The sequence below is a fragment of the Cydia amplana genome, chromosome 6, assembly GCF_948474715.1.
Source record: "Cydia amplana chromosome 6, ilCydAmpl1.1, whole genome shotgun sequence".
NCBI classification, from domain to species: Eukaryota; Metazoa; Arthropoda; class Insecta; order Lepidoptera; family Tortricidae; genus Cydia; species Cydia amplana.
This window is the reverse complement of record NC_086074.1, coordinates 4,416,278-4,437,220: the sequence shown is the minus strand read 5'-3', so window position 1 is coordinate 4,437,220 and position 20,943 is coordinate 4,416,278. Positions and strand designations below refer to the sequence as shown.

The 20,943-nt window shown below is 38.3% G+C and overlaps 2 protein-coding genes across 4 annotated transcripts; both read left to right on the top strand.

Annotated features, from left to right (window-relative positions):
* The first annotated feature begins 999 nt into the window (after nucleotides 1–999).
* LOC134649124 (uncharacterized) lies at nucleotides 1,000–7,860 on the top strand. Its single transcript, XM_063503840.1, has 8 exons — nucleotides 1,000–1,156; nucleotides 2,845–2,964; nucleotides 3,800–3,864; nucleotides 5,042–5,180; nucleotides 6,115–6,291; nucleotides 6,690–6,778; nucleotides 7,308–7,360; nucleotides 7,632–7,860. Exons 1-8 carry the CDS (start codon nucleotides 1,006–1,008, stop codon nucleotides 7,858–7,860), a joined length of 1,023 nt encoding a protein of 340 aa, XP_063359910.1. The 5' UTR covers nucleotides 1,000–1,005.
* Nucleotides 7,852–19,328, top strand: LOC134648668 (integrin alpha-IIb-like). 3 transcript variants are annotated; one of them, XM_063503162.1, is made up of 18 exons: nucleotides 7,852–7,997; nucleotides 8,503–8,626; nucleotides 9,285–9,488; nucleotides 9,991–10,088; nucleotides 11,303–11,381; nucleotides 12,181–12,320; nucleotides 12,696–12,762; nucleotides 13,782–13,917; nucleotides 14,932–15,124; nucleotides 15,290–15,456; nucleotides 15,884–15,965; nucleotides 16,114–16,197; nucleotides 16,667–16,793; nucleotides 17,070–17,151; nucleotides 17,277–17,391; nucleotides 17,591–17,662; nucleotides 18,015–18,101; nucleotides 19,145–19,328. In XM_063503162.1, exons 1-18 carry the CDS (start codon nucleotides 7,866–7,868, stop codon nucleotides 19,289–19,291), a joined length of 2,136 nt encoding a protein of 711 aa, XP_063359232.1. In that variant the 5' UTR covers nucleotides 7,852–7,865; the 3' UTR covers nucleotides 19,292–19,328. The 3 variants fall into 3 exon arrangements, with proteins under 3 accessions (XP_063359232.1, XP_063359234.1, XP_063359233.1); XM_063503163.1 differs by lacking the exon at nucleotides 7,852–7,997 and adding an exon at nucleotides 8,240–8,385; XM_063503164.1 differs by lacking the exons at nucleotides 11,303–11,381; nucleotides 12,181–12,320.
* Nucleotides 19,329–20,943: the final 1,615 nt, after the last annotated feature.

The following is a 20,943-nucleotide window of genomic DNA, read 5'->3' as shown; positions in this document are numbered from 1 at the left end:
GTCCATATTCTACGGTGACTGCTTACCATCAGGCGGGTCGTGCTCTTGTTTGCCACCGACGTGGCATAAAAAAAGACGTTGATATTATAAACTGAAATATGTGGTAACCAAGCCCGGGCCAAGCTAAGTGTGACTACCTACTTAAAAATCAAACCAAAATAATGTGATTTTGTTCCCAAAGAAGTTCATATTTTAACCTTTTCGACGCCGTATCAAACACAAAAGCTGTCACGCATAACTGAAATTGAACTTTATGCATATGCACGTAGGTCTATGTTGCTCTGTGATATGTGACCGATTAATCGGTCTTTGGCGTTGAACCTACGGTGCGGATATATCGGTCATTGGCGTCCAAAAGGTTAAAAGCTATAAAATGACTAATGGTCATAAAACTACACGGATTATACAGTGCTTATTGTCCTCGTCATGATTCATTAATATACCTACTCATGTAGTTCTTGCGGTAATTCTTTCCTCGTATTGGGAATATCTAAAACAGAGTTAAATCTACATTCCGACCATGCACAGGTTACAGTGGTTATAAGTTTTTGGTGTTTTTTACTTAGTACATAGTGGGTAAGTAACCTATTTTTTTTGCTCTTCAAAAGTGTTACAAAATACGGATATCCATTAAAGAGCATTTATGGTGTAGTAGTAGTAAACTGATAAGTATTAGGATAAAACATTCTATGACGCAAGGAATATTTGGTATATTTTTCAGTTTGGAAGGTTCGTTTATTTGGTGACGTCATAAAATAGGTACCTACTCTGAAAAAAATACCCTATCTTTTCCCAGACATAATATGCGCGAAAAACGAAAATCAAACTTATATGTACCTACCTATCTCTATCGCACGAATATGGAAGAGCGATAGAGAGGCTTAACTCGATAAACGAAATTTCGTTTTCGTACGGTGAGCCCCAAACTAGGCTGAGCCTGTATCTTGAGACTCACCAATATTTAAGAGTATTAATTTGTACCTAGTAACCTACTTTTCAGGGACCATGCTTCAGTCTGCGTGTGCCCTGCTGTTGTCTGCCCATTTAGCGGCGGCACTGTTTTATCACGAGTTATCTGCGGTTGATCTGAAGGACGATAAAATAAACAGTGCTTATGGATTCAGCTTGGGATATCAAACGGATGATGCGAGACTAGGTTAGTTTTAATCTATCTATCTAATACCTTTAAACGAGCAATTCTTGTTTATTTATTTATTTATTTATATATATATATATTTCGGGGATCTCGGAAACGGCTCTAACGATTTCGATGAAATTTGCTATACGGGGGTTTTCGGGGGCGAAAAATCGATGTAGCTAGGTCTTATCTCTGGGAAAACGCGCATTTTCGAGTTTTTATATGTTTTCCGAGCGAAGCTCGGTCACCCAGATATTCTATTCTAAACCATTAATCTAATTAATCTACAGTAACACAAATTCTTATTCCGTGATTATAAGCAAACTCCTTTATCAATGTTGTAGTTCAATGAAAACAATGGTTGGCAAAACTACGTGTCCTAAATTCGCCTGTAGTACATAACTTCGCCTTAACTAAATAGCAGTAAATCATATTTTCATTATAAATTGTACCTATCATTTACGATTACACTGCTTAGTAGGCAATATACTGATTTAGGTATACATACATTAATTGGTTTATTATAAACAAATTAGAAAACAAATTTTCCTTGACGAGGGCGCCACTGGACAGTCGGTGCAGTCTTAAAAAAGTTAAAAAGTTATTTGATATGTTTTATGTTTAGTGACTCATGCTTGCTACTAATTTTAAAAATACGTATAAGTCACTGGAAATATTATTCATCACGTTGTTTTTAACATAGTTATTATATGAGTAATAGGGAAAATATTTTTGTCCGTAAAGTTTAAGATACTGCTAACCCCGTAGATTTTTAAAGGAAATTGTCTACATTTGTTATAAATATTTCCTGGTGGTCGATTCTAATTTGTCAATATGTTACGGTTTTGAACTGATTTTGATATGACCTTCACAACCACCATGACAACTCTCCCTGTCTTACCCCACACTAAATAGTAGTGAATGTAGGTACTAGTAACGAACACACCATAGTAATAGTGTTAGAAGACACATAGTAGTAGAACACACCACAATAATGAATCAAAGCAGACACATTGAACGACGGATCTTTAGAATCGTCTGATAGATGAATGTGTTAAAAAACCGGCCAAGTGCGAGTCGGACTCGCGCACGGAGGGTTTCGCGCCATCAACAAAAAATAGAGCAAAACAAGCAAAAAAAAAAGAAGCAAAAAAACGGTCACCCATCCAAGTACTGACCCCGCCCGACGTTGCTTAACTTCGGTCAAAAATCACGTTTGTTGTATGGGAGCCCCACTTAAAATCTTTATTTTATTCTGTTTTTAGTATTTGTTGTTATAGCGGCAACAGAAATATATCATCTGTGAAAATTTCAACTGTCTAGCTATCACGGTTCGTGAGATACAGCCTGGTGACAGACGGACGGACGGACGGACGGACGGACGGACAGCGGAGTCTTAGTAATAGGGTCCCGTTTTTACCCTTTGGGTACGGAACCCTAAAAAGTAGAATTGACGATAGAAACTCTTACGGCTAAATGGCTGTGGGATAAGTGTAAGCTTCGTGTTGGGGACTGTTTACATATTAATTGCGACTTGCGAGATCGTACCTTTGCTATTTGCTATTTGCGTTTAATGGCAAATGTATGAACTCGCAATTAACACTAATCAATGTGTAAATGAACGTCCGAATGGCACGATACACTTAATCACACATACCCGTATTATTATATTTAGGTACTAAAAATGTTTGTTTTGTTTTGTACAGTTATCGGCGCACCACTCTATAATACAGACGGAAAAGTGTATCATTGCTCTGTAAAGGACATCAAGAATAAGAAATGCAATGATCCCGTACATATTGACTTTAAAGGGATATCGAACAGAAGTGAGTATTTAACCTTTTGGACGCCAATGACCGATATATCCGCACCGTAGGTTCAACGCCAAAGACCGATTAATCGGTCACAGACCACAGAGCAACATCGACCTACCTGCATATACACAAAGTTCAACTTCAGTTTTGACACTTCAATGATGTGGCGTCTGAGTGACAGCTGCAGCAGCTGTTTGACACAGCGTGGAAAAGGTTAATACGACATATTTCTTGTTTAATTACTGTTGAGGATCGTTATACTCGTATTATTATTTAGTATGTCTTCATTGAGTGCAGCCATAAGAGACACAGAAGCCTAGCCCCCATACATTCGAAGTTACGCTCTCATTTTAAAACGACATTCTAAAATAACATTAAACTTGACATAACCACATAACATCATATATTATTATTATGACGCCGATGATTTATGAATGATGATATGATGTGACTTTTCAACCAAAAGGTACCACATTGTCGGTTGTCGATAAGGTTGATTTCAAATTGAAGCTATATGGAAATAGCGCCTTAGCGACAACAGAAATACCGACTTTATTGGTAAATATAAAGATAGTTACATTTTACACGTCATAAACTTTTACCGACAATAAGTACCCTTTTGACTGAGAATGGCTCATATATCTGTCTGGTACTTTGTTATCATTGCTAGAAATTGTCCTTCCTCCTCCTTGCTTCGCTTGCTAGACATTGTAACACACAGAAATTAGTGCGAGTACAAGTTTTATATACAAAACTTATGACTGTAGGTTAAACTAGCTTACAATTTTTTTATTATTTCTCGATTTTACGATTATAAGTAGTTGCTAACATTAATTTGGGTTTTCAGCTGTGAATCCAGATCAGCATTTTTACCTGGGTGCCTTAATAGCTGCAAAGAAAAATGGTTTTGTGGTATGTTTTGTTTTTTCTTTACATGTACAATACCCTAGAGTCCGCACCTAAAATTTGTAATGGTTTTGATACAACCTTCACTATCGATAGTCTTGGTGAGTGGCTCGCATCTCACGCAGGACTTTAACTTCATTTCACATGCACTCATTTGTCATTATGATATTGGGAAACTGGGTATTTTTATTCCACAAGAGACTTTTGATCATATAGTATTACTAGCGACCCGCCCCGGCTTCGCACGGGTTAACAAATTATACATAAACCTTCCTCTTGAATCACTTTATCTATTAAAAAAAGCCGCATCAAAATCCGTTGCGTAGTTTTAAAGATATAAGCATACAGACAGACAGACAGACAGACAGACAGACAGACAGCGGGAAGCGACTTTGTTTTATACTATGTAGTGATAACTCCTATAAAATTTAAAAGTAGCAATTTAATTATACTATGCTATCATTATCAGGATATTATTTATAATCGGTGTGGTAAAACTCAAAATACCTCAAATTCGCGATTGTACTGGCTTCATTTTTCTAACCCCTTGATCGACCTTCATGCATTCCGACAAGGTTCACAATGCAACGCACTCGATAGGGCGTAGTGATCAAAGGGTTAAGGAGTTCAGCTTTTTGATATTTAGGGTTCCGTTCCTCAAAAGGAAAAAACGGAACCCTAATAGGATCACTCGTGTGTCTGTCCATCCGTCTGTCACAGCCTATTTTCTCCGAAACTACTGGACCAATTAAGTTGAAATTTGGCACACATATGTAAGTTTGTGACCCAAAGATGGACGTATAACGTAAATAAATGAATTTTAAATATGGAGGCCATTTTTGGGGGGTAAATGAGAGAATTAAAAAAATAAAGTTTTTAAAACTATATCGTGTTACATATCAAATGTTACATTATAAGAATCTCAACTATATTTTTTTATAATTTTAGGATAAATAGTTTAGCAGTTAAAAATGACCATCCCCTTATCTCCGAAACTATACTTGGTCTAAAATTTTGAAAAAAATACACAAAATAGTTCTTTACCTAGATGAGAGAAAAACCTATTAGAAATGTGCAGTCAAACGTGAGTCGGACTTAATCTACGGAACCCTTGGAACGCGAGTCCGACTCGCACTTGGCCGGTTTTTTTTTTAATTTTTATCGCCTCTATCTACCTTTCCAGGTATGTGCGCCGCTAAGAACCGCATATTTTGGTAATATCGATCTACATACAAAAACTAGCGCGGCGTTTGGTGCCTGCTTCATTTACGATAATATTGAAAAAACACCAAAACCATGGTCTCTTAACTCCAATATAAGTAGTAAGTTATACATTACCTATATCTTATACCTTTTTTATATATATATATTTTTGGGATCTCGGAAACGCCTCTAACGATTTCGATGAAATTTGCTATATGGGGGTTTACGGGGGCGAAAACTCAATCTAGCTAGGTCTTATCACTAGGAAAACGCTTATTTTTGAGTTTTTATACGTTTTTCGAGCAAAGCTTGGTCTCCCAGATATTTACTCATATTAGTCGTGAGCTGTAGACGTCACAAACTCCCATGGCTCCGAGTAAAAAAGTTCATATATTGCTGACTTGAAGCTGCTTAAAAAATTTCACGAAAATCGGTTGAAAAATGCTACTTGTAAAGGACAGCTGGACATTTGAAAGAGTTTTCGCTAAAGAATTTGTTAATATACATTTTGTCAGGCGGAGTAAATAAAAATAGTTTATATATTGCACTTGTATGGACTTTGCATACTATTAGCTTCTCGTTTATTGCTGCTGATATACATTGTGTTATTATAACTATAAAGACGACATGAAATTGTCGCAATCACAACCTGTACCACGCGACTAAAACGTCTTAAGCGTCGTAAAATTCATGGCGCTTACGCGTTTAGGTCACGCTCCGCTTCTATGGTTTGATGCCGATACGGCAGCAACTCATGGCACAAAATACTGGTTTTCTGTGCCGGTTTTATACGTTAGCATAGAGAAAAAAATACATAGATTGCTCACTCCATACATCAGTTTTGGTACCAAAAAGACTATTATTTTCAAAGTCGACATCTAGCATCAAGTAGCAGAATTATCAGTGCTACTTGACAATAGATGTAGCAATATTGATAATTCCGCTAGTCGATGCTAGATGTCGACTATGAAAATAATAGCCTTTTTGGTACCAAAACTGATGTATGGAGTGAGCACTCTTATCTTGCTATATTTCTCTATGACGTTAGTACAGTTTCAGCTCTATGGGTAGAAGGAGGTGGCGGCTGGAGCACGCTAGTGGATGACAAGGATAGAGTCATAATATCCCAACTGTTTGAGGATAAGGCTGCGTTGTGCAGCCAAACGCCAAAAGCAGAGAATTACTCGGAATGTTTTAAACCTCAAGAACTGAGCCTGGCGACGACATACGGTAAGTCAATTTTTTTAGGGTTGTGTCGTTGAAAAGTTTCCGAAATTGCTTAATTTCCACATGGAATAATACGGAAATCTCTCATATTTATGTTTGGGAATCAACATTTTCCATTTCCACAAAGTTTCAACTGGGGCCTTACCATGATGTCCTTATTGCGATTCTGTTTAGGTGTATATAAGTCACATAGCATAGTAAGGCCCCAGATCATGTTAACTATAGTTTTCATGAAAGGTGATTTCAAGCAAATAATAAAAATACTGTTTTTGTTACACAAAAGCTAACTAGTGTATCCTAACAAGGATAATAACATTAAGAACTCTTGTGATAATAGTGCTAACATATTTTTGACGTCGCTTAGACACATAATTTTTAATTACATTTAATTACAATTACAGGTCAAGCTATAACGTTTGGAGATTATTTTTCTGAAAATAAAACATGCTATGCTTTTAGCGTTAACTCTATAGGAATGGAGAAAGGCTATGTAAGTGCTGCGACATTTTTTTACACAAAATTAATCGATGATAATTATAACTATGGATTAAGAATAACTAATAATAATTAAATATTTTTTTAGCAAATCAAAATATTTTTCATACTTGTGTGAATCATCTCTCTCGCTATACGAGATGCCCTAATCCTAAGTGTTATAAAAGTGAGGAAGTGTTATTATAAACACCATATTTTCATTAAAAAAATTACATTCCTACACTTTTTCATTGAATTTTCCATTCAAAGTAAGCTTGGTCCAACTCTAGTTATTTTTTCCGTGTATTATAAAATTTTAAGTACACAGTATTGTTACCACAGACCGCAGTATATGAGGAAATAAATTTGATAATATTTTTAATTAAAACTATTTTTATTTCCGTGTTGTGCATTTTGTAAATACCCATTGTTATTATAATTTAAGCGCCGTTAATTTTATGTTTGATATGAATATATGCGTATGTTTTTGTATATTGGATTGGTTGATTTATACCTATTTTAAGCGAATTTTTTTTATATTTCAGATTGATTTCTTCTCTAACGATCCTCTACATGCCTTTGCTCCAGGATTAGACTGGTTTGTACTTATATTTTATGTTTTATTTAGAATAACTTAGAAACAATAGTCGCTCTTAACTAACTAAGCTACTGAACCATGTAGCTAAGTTGGTTAAAGGCGATTGGTGTTCTACACAGTGGCAAGTTTGAGATTTAACCAAAGCGTAATTTTCAATTTCTTCTCTTATTTATAGTATTTTCTGCAGACGTAAATATCAACATGATAAAAAAAAATATACTACAAAATGTTTTTTCTGTATTTCTAAACCTAAACTTATCTTTTCATCCAGCCCTCGCAGACTGAACGACAAGACTGACAGCGTAGGCAGCATGTTCGGCGCGGCGCTCTGCAGCGCCGACGTCACTCGTGACGGTCACGCCGACCTGATCGTCGGCGCGCCGGCGCAGCACCGCTGGGCCGCCGACTACGACACCGGCGCGACGCACATTTATTCTAAATCGGTCAGTGTTTTAGAGTGTGAGAGATATAATCATGTTAGACAGAGACTGAGAGCGTAGGCAGCATGTTCGGCGCGGCGTTCTGCAGCGCCGACGTCACTCGTGACGGTCACGCCGACCTGATCGTCGGCGCGCCGGCGCAGCACCGCTGGGCCGCCGACTACGACACCGGCGCGACGCACATTTATTCTAAATCGGTCAGTGTTTTAGAGTGAGAGAGATAGAGTCATGATAGACAGAGACTGAGAGCGTAGGTAGCATGTTAGGCGCGACGCTCTGCAGCGCCGATGTCACTAGTGACGGTCACGCCGACCTGATCGTCGGCGCGCCGGCGCAGCACCGCTGGGCCGCCGACTACGATACCGGCGCGACGCACATTTATTCTAAATCGGTCAGTGTTTTAGAGTGAGAGAGATAGAGCCATGATAGATAGAGACTGAGAGCGTAGGCAGCATGTTCGGCGCGGCGCTCTGCAGCGCCGATGTCACTCGTAACGGTCACGCCGACCTAATCGTCGGCGCGCCGGTGCAGCACCGCTGGGCCGCCGACTACGACACCGGCGCGACGCACATTTATTCTAAATCGGTCAGTGTTTTCTACCAACACTCAAATTAGTTTAATGCAAATCTAACGAAAAAAAAAACAACCACAAAATAGGAATGGGCTCATCTATCATAGACTCACATTTCGCTTTAATTTCAGATCAATCCCTTCGATAATGAAACAGTCGAGATGGATTTGATATTGACAATATGGGGGGTGAAGAGCGGCTCACGGTTCGGTATGACTTTGTCCACCAACGATGTGAACGGCGACTCTTATCCTGGTAAATTAATTGTCTCTCTCCTTTTCTTTGTACACTCATCTAATCATTGGCCTTTACATTAATAATATGATGGATTAAGCAGCGTCCATCAGAGAGCAGTACTTATGCAAATGTCTAGTAAGTCCGCAAACGCGCATAGCTGACAGGAGAATGCCATGTCCGCGGTGACGAAGGTGGGAAATCAGCGTGCTGGGGCCCGTTTCTCAAAAGCTTGTAACTTGTAATACAAGTGGAAGTCCCTTTCTAACAAAAGCTGTCAATAAGTGACATCCGCTTGTATTGAAAGTTACAAGCTTTTGAGAAACGGGCCCCTGGTTTCTCAATTCTCGCCTGGTGTATACATTATAATAAACATACATATTATGTTAGGAAGTCGTGCTCTGTACAGCGATCTACAAAATTGGATGGACTAGTTTCGGTCACACACAGCGCTCGCCTCGCTTTCAACTCTCCCGCAAATCGCCAGTGTGATACTCGTAAGTAGGGTTTGCAATCCGGATCCCAAATGTATGAAATTATCCGGATCTGGATCCGGATCCGCGGATCTTCCCATACATTACGGATCCGTCGTGCAAACCCTACTCGTAAGGCTTTAATAGGTTTATAGGATAGAGCCCTCTGAACGACAGAACTTAATGGCACAAAAAATATATTTCAGAAATAATTGTCAGCGCACCATTCGAGAAGTCAGGAGGCGTGTTATACGTTCTCTGCGGCTACGCCATACATGAGACTATTAAAAACAAACGAACAGACACTATATTAGTGTCAGAACTGGCCAGGACACAGTGGATTGAGAAGAGCAAGTCTTTTGGATTCAGTCTGCAGCCGGTCGCTGATTATAACGACAATGGGAGCGATGGTACGTTCATAACCAGGGCTATAATCGCGAAAATCGAATTTCGCAAATTGCGGGCATTTTTCTCTGTCACTCTAATTACGCCTTCATTGGAGTAAAAGAGAAAGATCCCCACAATTTGCGAACTTTGTTTTTCGCGGTAGCCCGTCAGGTATTCTGATTGTAAATTCTGTTAAGTTATGGATATCGAAATGATATGATCGCTGGCGCTGATTGATGTGCACTAAAACTACTCCCAAGTCGTGGCATTTGGCATCTCGATCTCACTTGACGAGATTGAAAGAGGCGATGATGAAAATGTTTAAATCGTTTGTTTCAACGTAGAATGGAGTTCCAGTGCAATTTGCCACATAGAGGGATAACCATGCTATCGGCTAGGGACGTAGAATAGCGGTGCAAGATTTATGGCAAAAAATTAATAAAAACTTTTAAAGCATGGAATTGGTTACTGAGCTCTAAAAATAAATTACTTTATCTACTTTTTAATTTATATTTTTTTACGCAGAACTTGCAGTTGGTGCCCCGGAGGAATCGACCGTTACAATGTATAGGGGAATCCGGGCCATCACAGTGAATGTTACCTCTGAATTTACAGACTATGCGGTACGTATATAAGAAAGACCATTTTGGCCCCCGCGGCTACACGCGTGCAATATGTTGCGGTAGACGAGCAGTGATTTCTCTGTGTCAAATTGATAATTATCACCCGGGGTTCCCCTCATCTGGCATAATATTGTTTGTCCGAAATACATTTCGCATAACATGTACCTATCGCAGAAACACTTTTAATCGAATGATAATTTTGCATAACTATTACTTGGCATTACTATTTACTACGCATACAATACATTTTGCAGCATATCATTTAGCATTTATTTCATTTAGCATAATTTTATGTACCATAATCATCCTGCAATATACTCTTATTATGGCATAAGTAATGATTTTTTCTGCTAGCAGAAAAGTGGGTTAAGTTAAGTAAGAACTGCGACCCCAACAAAATTGGACGTGTGCCAGAATAGAAGGTTATGTTAGAATTGCGACTTCCTACAAAAACGAATGGCTGTCAGAAAAATAGGTTAGGTTAGGTTAGAGCTGCAACCTCCTACAAAAACGAATGGCTGTCAGAAAAATAGGTTAGGTTAGGTAAGAGCTGCGACCTCCTACAAAAACGAATGGCTGTCAGAAAAATAGGTTAGGTTAGGTAAGAGTTGCGACCTCCTACAAAAACGAATGGCTGTCAGAAAAATAGGTTAGGTTAGGTAAGAGCTGCGACCTCCTACAAAAACGAATGGCTGTCAGAAAAATAGGTTAGGTTAGGTTAGAGCTGCGACCTCCTACAAAAACGAACGGCTACCAGAAAAGTAAGATCAACTGCCATAAAAACAGATTATGTTAGAGCATACTAGGTACTGCAGCACATTGGTAAGTCAATTAAAACCATTTATAACATCACCTTTAATTAAACTTGATAGCTTTATGCCACCAAAATAGTATGCAATACATTTATCTGCGAAATCAATATTCGTTTAAAATACTATTATGATCATCAACAGTATGCCAAAATATGGTTCTGGATTATAAAACTCTGCGAAGTGATTGTATGCTAAATGATACTATGCGAAAGGTAATTCTGCCAAACAACATTTCTGCCAAGTAACATTATGCAATACAAATATAGGTATGTCAAAAAACTTTCTGCAACACATTAGTAACTCTATCACCCGTCTTAATGGCACGTGTCTTTAAAAATCATTTATCGAGATAGTATTAAGGTTCAAACTTATGTAACGGAATATGATTGTTAAATGTTTCAGACAAAGACATCCACTGAATTTGGCTTTGCTTCATGTGTCACCATCGAGAATCCTAAAGAACCCAAACAAATTACAATGAGTAAGTTTTAATGCGAATCTGAGTCTAAATAATTAAAATTTCGAGATCCCTTTTATTTTACCATACTAGATAATTAGATATCCTCCTAAGGCCCAGCCATACAAACGAAACATCCATAATTTGCCATTGAAATTTGAACCTAAATTGTAGGAAATAGAGTTGATTTTTCGTTGTTTGAAAGTTGAACGAAACAAAGCAAAACCGACTCTGTTCCAATTGAACATGGTTTAAATCAGGGATGTTACGGAGCTCCGTTTCCGTTTCCGTTAAGTCGGAACTTCCGTTTGGTATTACACATCCGTTTCTGTTCCGGTTCCGTTACTTTTGAAACGGAAGTTTTATCGGATGTCAATGCTTAGCGCGGCAGCGGGACATGAGCGGTGTACATCAAAAACAAACAGGTTTATACCAGTCATTCGCTCATAGCCCCGCTTGCCACGTGCTGCAATAATTAGATGGTCTGGTTTATCCGTGTTTTTGAATTTAAAGTACGTATTCGTATGTTTTGTGTTGTGTAATGTATAGCTACTGATAGTACTGACTCAGGCTCCGGTTCTGGTTCCGGTTCCGTTTTCGGTTCCGATTCCGTTTCTGGTTCCGATAAACTAAATTTAAAACATCTGGTTCCGCTTTCGGTTCCGATAAAACCACATCCGTTACATCCCTGGTTTAAATTACATCGAACTGAATAAATACTATAGGTAGGACCTTGGGCCTTAGGAGGGTATGGTATACTTAAATTTCCTAGCTTTTGTAGTAGATAAGTATTAATTATATCATAACAATAATATGTTTACAGGGTTATTGGTTAAGAATGTGTTGACTGGCGATAAGGCTACGTTTAAAAGCAACGAAAAGGTGACATACGAGATAGTTTTAACAGACAAGCCTACAAATATTAATGGGACACTGCACCGATATTGTCGGGACTACCTTATTGTGAGTTAATTGCATGCTCTATTTTATTTGATTCCTTCCAAAGCTTGCCAAACCCTTGCGATTTTTTCCAATCCTTAGTAAGACGCATATATCATGTATATATATTAGTCTGGGTCAGATAGTAACATTGAAATCTCAACCGAGGAAAATTCTACGTTGAAATTGTACCTATTATAATTTTATCACTTAGCGTGTGCTTAGCGCCATCTCTGTGAGGTGTTATAGATTTGGCGTTTAGCTCCATCTAGCGTAACATTAAAAATCTTTTACTACAGGATACTCAACATTGAAACTTGACCAGTACCTAAATCACGACGTGGTAGTATTATTCACGTCACCTAGATGGCTCCGCTATAATATATTTTTTTTTTCTAGACGACCTGTTTCTCCTGTAAGGTCAACACAACAGTTTCTTTGATGGAGGATATTGAAACTGTAAAAGGTATGCCTAAATTATTATGAGGTATTATGAGTTATTTATAGCGAAATAATTATATTAAATTATGAAACAACTTCTAATCGAGAATATTTCAAAGAGAACAGGAAAACTAGTTCAAATTGTGCTCGGAAGATTTGGTTTAAAAACCATCAATTAACTGACTAACAAACATTGCAAGTTTGAAGCTTGTAAAATATTCCATGTGAATTTATTTTATTACAAAGACAACATTCGCCCTAATTGTTAGTAACATAAAGATTTAAAACAAAGAGTTAGTGGAACAAAACAGAGGGCCTACCGTGAACCACGTCCAACGTGTTGCATCCCTGTCACACTTACGTGCGAATTTACAAGTGCGACAGAGAGGCAACACGTCGGGTCCTCAGGGCCTAGCCAAGATGACAGTAACTTGCGCTACCACAAGGAAACGCTATCTGTCTTCCGTTCGCACTAAAATGGAAGACTGATAGAGACACATAGCGTTTCGTAGTCGTAGCGCAAACGATTTTCATCCTGGCCGCGTAGCCAAGATGCCAATCGCTTACGCTTCGTAGCGATCGAAACGCAACTGTCACTGTCGCACTAATATGGAAGAGTGATAGAGAGACACAAAGCGTTTCGTTGTCGAAGCGATAGCGATTGTAACCTTGGCTAGGCTGCCTGTCTCCCTGAAAAGTTCAGCAATACAATCACTTAGTAGTGGTCATGACACATGCGAAATGAGTCATATTTAATGAAATCGTTTATTTCAGGAATTTCTAGTGGCCCATACATAAATACCTTAAAACTAGCATACATATTATAAAAATATAACTAAACACTAAAAAACACATTATGATTGCGATGCATTACGCAACCCCGCAGTGTCAGGTAGCCGGCCGCGGAACCGCCGAAACTTGACACCCTTCGGCCAAAACTCCTCGTTGGTGAAGGTCGCTAGATGTTCAGTCGGAACGGTCACCACAAACGAATTAAAATTGCATATTGCCAGCTTGCCTAATATTGGTCTTCTCACATTCCAGATTTCAAAAACACTTGGGTGACAATAAGTCCGCAGAGCAGCCTAACCAAAGAGACACAACCGCAGTGCAACTGCGGCGGAGTGCCCTGCGAGCCTGAATACTCCGTGGAACTGCTTTGGTCTGGGAAAAGTGGCAGGTACGTTTATTAAGGCCGCGTTTTCACCGAGGCGGAGATGAGCTGAGATGAGATAGCGCTGGCGGTACACCGCGAAATTCAGAAAAATGCTGCAAATGGTGGTAAAGGTATGGTAATTGGTACGATTGATCTTAAGGACATTTGAATCAATTTGACCCGAAGCACCAACAAAACAAAAAAACGAGAGCAGTTATGATGACGTCATCTTTTTTTTGTATGGAATAAAAAAAATTGTTTAGAAACCTATCGTGTGTGGTATTAAACGAAAGGGAATGGTATTGATTCAAATGGCCTAAAGATTAATCGTACCGATTTTCATACCTTCAGCAACATTTGCAGTGTTTTTTGGCGAACCACTAGCGCTAAGAGGAGACGTGCGGCAATCAACCAATAGTTGTAATCCAGCGGAGCGGAGAAAAGAAGTAGATTACAATCAAGGCTATTGGTCGATTCCTGCACATCTCCCTCATCTCCGCCTCTCGCTGGAAAGGCATCCTTATTATTCGTTTCAATCGCATAAGTACGTCAAAAATATTTATATTTAAATGAAAAATTCTTAGCACTCTGAGCACGACTACTCGCGACTGCGTTTTATAAGTTTAGTAGTTTAGGTTTGGTAGGTAATGAATGAATTTCAAATTGAATGACATATGTAACTTTGATATGTAATCATTTTTGGTTGTGGAGTTATAATACTACTAGCCGTTTAAAAATTATGTATGAACTAAGAACACCTTTTCAGGCTCTTAATAAAAACTTCGGTTACCTAAGTTGTATTAAATAAACGAAAGTCAAGGTCATAATAAATAATATTCAACAAAGAAAAATACTACAAACTCGCCCCGTGATCTTCCAAGTGCAAAAGTGTCCATCACGCTCGCCGCGTTACCGCTAACTTTTGCATAGGAACGATAAAAAGCGAGGCTCAAGAACAAGTGAAAGGAGGAAGAGTGATTAAGAAGAGGTGGTATGTCAAATGATTTTCGCTCAATCTGTTACCTTGTCAAATTTCAGAACTCATCAATACATCGTCGGCTCATCTGACATGGAGACAGTGACGGTCATAGTGAGCAACAACGGCACTATGGGATGCGGTGCGTGCGCGATTGTGGGCGTGAGCGGCACGCTCGTGCACACACTGCCGTGCGCCAAGGAGATGGAAGCGTATAAGTGTGAATTGCCGGCGCCTTTCCGCACTAGAACCAATGTATGTAACCATTTGATATTTAAGTCTGGTATTAAATGGCTGTCAGTTAATCTAAAATCTGGTAATTGCTGTCAGTTAAAACAAAAAAAAATGTAACTTAAAAAATTATAGCAATAGATTACTTACATAAATATACCTACCTACATGTGTATTCAACTGTTGCAGAAAACAATAGACGTCCAGCTGCAGACAAACACCCTGAACATCGAAGAGAAGGGACTCACAATCGACGTGGAAGTGCGCAAGGAATGTAACAAACCGTACGCGGTGCATTCCTCTCTTACGCTGAACTACGATTTTGAAAATGTGCTTGAAAATGTTGATATTCACGGGTGAGTTTAGATATTCAAAGCAAAACGGGGTGCCTTTGTGACATAATATATAGCAAAGATTTGTTGAATTTTATTCGTTGGTTTGTTGTAAAAAGTTCTAAAAAATGTGTATGCGCAATGTAGCTATTTTCATTGTTTTTAATTAAATGTATCTTCATTATTACACAACTTCGCATACGATTTTGATTATTGATCGTTTGTTTCTTGTAAAATAAGTAGGTATCCAAAGTAATCCCCTTATCAATAAATAACAACCTACATATGTACTTTCGTATCAGAATTATACTCAGTCCAACTACATTTGAGGTAACTTTTTCCCAAGTGGCCTCTTGTAAAATCATAAAATGAACAGGTCGTTTTAAATATATAATTTCATTAGAAAAAGTTTTAAAGATGTTTTAATAATGTGCGATATATTTTATTCCAGGTCCACTATAAATCGAGTCATATCCGACGCAGAACTAGAGGATTCGAAGGAAGATAAGTTGTCAGTGGAACACACCTATACTGTTAGTTTAACTATTTAATTGTGTTTTAATTTTCTACTAGCAGAAGCCCGCGATTTTTCAATTTTTTTAATATAGGTACTTAATTAAAAATATACGAGATATTAAAATATGATCTCGCAACTGTCAGTTAGATTTTTGTTTATTCCAGATTTATAATAACCAGTCATTTCAATGGAAGAAAGTGTTCCTGACGATAGATGGAATGGACAACACGTACATAGATAAATCTACGGTAATACATTATTTAAAATGAACTGCTGTAGTTTATAAAGCTTGTTTTTAGGGTTGCGAGCCTAATTGGTGAGAATTAGAACCATATTACCAAACCTCGTTCATTTTTCACATTTTAGGATATGGTATATATTAAAGTATAGTCATAGTCATACAGCGTTATTCATAAACGTCCTGCTAAGTTAATCAGCTGATGATCGTCGTTTGTCCCTCTCTATGGCATAAGGACAGACAGGCGCAAACGACGATCATCAACTGATTAAGTTAGCAGCCGTTTATGAATAACGCCAATAGTATTTATTCATGAACAATACAGGATTGTGTTTGAAAATACATGAAGAGAGAAAAATACTAAAGGTTTATGTGACTCGTCCGTCCAATACGACTCTTTGCTTTAGGTAGGTACCACTACGTCACTTCAAGATTCCGTCCACACCTTCTGCTGCTAAATCTACCTATCTTTCCCACAGGTAAGGGTTGGCCAACCAAACAAATGTTCAGTGAAACTGACAAACATTTGGAAATGTTCAATCCCTTTGGCGCCGAACTCTACGACAACAATAATTGTGTCTTCGACTATTGTCAAAAATCAGCTAGGTAAGCAGCTTAGTATGTGTAAACAGAGAAAATAATTCTACTTAATAGAATTAAGGTTAATGTGAAGAAAACCGTCTATAAGGGAAGACCGCTTATTCGTCGCTTTTAAAATTGCTTTATTTATTACTAGCGACCGCCCCGGCTTCGCACGGGTTAATAAATGCGGGGGACTTTGTTTTATAAGATGTAGTGATAATTATTTTTGCTCTTCCGAAATGTTATAATTTTTTAATGAAATATGCTTATATCTTTTCTTCTTATGTTTTGTCTTTTTAGCGATTTTCCTAAAGAAAGGTAGTACAAAAATAACATCAAAACTAAAGCTGCAATTACTACCAGACAAAACCAAGGATAAATCGTAAGTAAGACAATAATATAACATTATAACATATCTGTTTCTTTTGATTACTTTCTTTTATACATTTGTTTAAGAGAGAGAGAGAGACAGAGAGAGAAAAATGATATTGATATGTATAATTTTAGGATATCTACAGTAATAACGTTGGAAGAAAAGCCGAAGAGCCCGATAGGAACTATTTTGATCGCTATCGGCGTGGGCTTGCTTCTGCTACTCATCATAGGAGTTATACTTTATAAGGTAAGTCACCAATATAAACATCAATAAAAAAAACAATATCCATCCGTTTTATTTTCCGCCATTTGGTTATATTTATAGTCTAACCTCCTAGAGTCAGTGCGAAAGAGTCGTAGAATGTATTGGGCGCCATACATTCCACGACTCTTCTCTTTCCGCACAGACTCTGTTAGAAAATTGTTTTTATATATTTCCTTTCCAGTTGAACTTCTTTAAAAGGAAAACGAAAGAAGAGTTGGAAGTGTTGAAGAGTGAAATGAGAAGACACAGTTTGGTGAGTAGCTGGTCATCATCAGTGATTCATGTAATATTATTTTAAATTTGGTACCACCAAATATTTTTTTGTTACGGATGTAAAGGCTCCATTAGAATACACTTTTAGAGATGTGTGATGTACGTACAAGCAGCAACACTTTTAACTGTCCATCGGTGGACCTTATGCCTTTTTTAATAAGGTTTACGAACTGTTAGTTAACATTGAGGGCGATGGTACAATATTTAAGAGTTACTTAAGTTTTTTAACCATAGTTTCAAGATTTTATGAGTCAGTCAGACATATATTACCTGAAATCAAGTTGGTACTACATGATGAAGTTGTATTAATATTAAATTATTTTTTATTGCAGCGGAGCGGTACATCATCTGACAATCGAACTCAACCGGCAGTTGATCCAGCAGTAACAGTCCCAGACTCAGATCATGACTTCGATATGGTACCTATTTACATTATTTCTTCTTCTTTCTTCTTTTTAGCTCTTTTCAATCTTTAAGATGTAGGCCTCCTTAAATTTTTGCCATTCTGTTCTATTTTGTGCTTACTTTATTTAATAGTGCGCATTCTTTTCTTGAAGGAACCTTCAAGGTTGTATGTATCCGGAAAAAGGTACCCAAGGTGACAGTTTTCGTTAAGCTGTGAGGCAGGAAGTTTCTGGAAACGCAGTTGAGGACTGCCAACCATCTAAGCGCCACTTGCACCATTTCACTAATCCGGGGTTTTTTTTTTTATTTATTTTTCTCGCAGGGGTAAATACATTTACGTATCTCACCCCCGGGCTGCGAAGGCCCGTTGCGCGTTGGGGATGGGGTGGTATGTGGGACTCGCTCCTCCCGTATTTACTCTGTTACTCAGAGGGAGGGAGGAGAATACCCACTAACTTCCCCTACAGCGTTACCCTCTCTGCCGTTTTTGGGGAGCATCGTGAGATCACGAGTATTCTACCACCATGAAACCGGTTAAATCTGGAATTACCATGGTTACCAGTACAATTTGACACTGAGTTAACGGTTTAACCGCTTAACCCCGGGTTAGTGGGATGGTGCAAGTGCCCTTAAGTGGTGAAGGTGGATATGTTGTGTAGGCCGATGGCGGAAAGATTAGAAGAGGCCGGGTTTAATTCAAAATTTCAAGCAATATCTCGGATCACTGTCCGTTATATATGCTTCAATACGGGACATTATAATTAAAGTTATAGGCACTTTTTGTTTCGATTTGGGAATTTTGTGTTATTTTTACTCGTTCTTCGAGATCCCTCTAACGAGCCTCTTTCGATCCTATTTAGTGGGAGAAAATAGTAGTACAACTTCATACGAATGTCACTGTTTGGTATTACTTCTTTTCCATCCGGCGGTCTAGCATGAGTTGCGTTCTTGCGCGCGACTCCATACTTGAATGCGCAAGATGTATGGATTCGCGCGAACGCAACTCATGTTAGACCGCCTGATATTCTAACATCACCGATACCTTTTTCATCTCCAGGTGGACTTGATAGTGGATGAAACTCCGTTGGCGAAGTCTTTGTCCTCCGATCAGCTGAACTCTATAGCAGCCAATCCGGACTTGGTGAAGTTGGACTGTCCGAAAAAACCGGATAGATATGACAAAGATGGGTTTACGCATGTGTAATAAATATAAATGGTTTTCTTATGATTTGTATGTAAAACCACCTGAATAATAGTCCAGTAGGTACTACAACTGTGGTCCACAAATTCATGTATAAATAAAAATAAAAAGCCTTTTATTTCTTGCAAGTAGTTACAATGATATGTAGATTTGAATTTAAAAGAAATATACATTATTATTATAGTTAAAACTTATTCGTAATTAATGTCATTATTATCACTAAATTAAAATTAAAATTGCATTAAAATACCACTAAAGCGGGCCACTCACACACCTGCCAATATGGGCAATACCGGTCGCACGGCGGTCGGAGCAATTTTAGGCTGTTTTCTACACACTAGCCTGCCACTCAGTGTGTAAGTGATAGTCCCGCTGAACGCACGTCGACGAGAATGGCTCCTGTGTTATCAAAGCAGTCGGTAGTCGCCAATGAACTGACTGGAATTGCCCCAATCGTACTACACATGTAACAACCTAGCAGGGCGGTAGATACAATCTAGGGAGCTAGGAAGGTCTTGCGCCCCTGCCGCCCTGCTGCAGGCCCAATCTAAAAATTGCCCCTGCTTTTCTACACACATCACAATTAAGGGTCCAATTCCAATATTGCCCCTGCGGCAGGTGTGTGAGTGGCCCGCTTAAGCAAGAACCCCTTCTCGGGTAAAGACAAATTCATGTACTTATAAATAAATATAAGTAATTGCCAATGGTCTGTTTGCTTGTCTGGATTTTCCTTCCATTTATAAAAAAAAATTGCCCAAGACCCACACCACATTTATATAACAGTCACACCTAAAAGATGTAACTCAAATATCTCAACTCTTTGGGACCATAGGTAGTTGGGAGCTTTTGGACTAAACTTACTTGGGTTGGAGACGTAGGTAGTTGTGTAGTTTTTGTTTTTATTATTGTGTAGTTTTGTGTGTATTAACACATATTTAGAAAGTATAATATTTACTAATAGGTAAACGTTAATTAAATTATTCAATAACATTAAATAAATTATAATGTGTTGTCATGTTTTCTTTTTTATCATAATTAAAGTAGGTATGTATACCCAATAGTTGTTTAGTAGAAAATACCATATGGCATTAAGTCATAATTAATGTATGAAAAACATATATGGAATGGAACACATCGTTACTTACCTTTAAGATCATCTTTATCATCTTTTTATCAGAAGCGAATCACGAGTGCTGGTTTCCATTGCTTTGCTTGTACCGAGCGAGATCAAGCAAGTTTGCCCGGATTATGATTTCAGGATACAAGTCTCAGCTTGCCTAAAAACACATGCTGCCTAGTTAGTACACTAGCACAGTCAACGAACACAACTGATTGTACAAAATATCACAATTGTGGACATACGCGAACTACGCACGCGGCGCGCAAAGCGAAGGAAATATCACAGGAATAAAGCCAGCTCTTAACGTAGTGGTATATTCTCTTTGCTCTGATCCTGATCGACTGAAAGTTTCGAGATCACTTTCAACTGACAACGTCATGCGAATGCGTTGCCATTAATACATCTATGGTTGCCATTCATATTCTCTTTGACTTTGAAAGGATGCATGATAACAGAAAGCTTTTCGGAAAGCCATGGCCGGCGGCGGAGGTGAGTTTAAAGCTACATATTTAATACAACATTTACTACTATATGT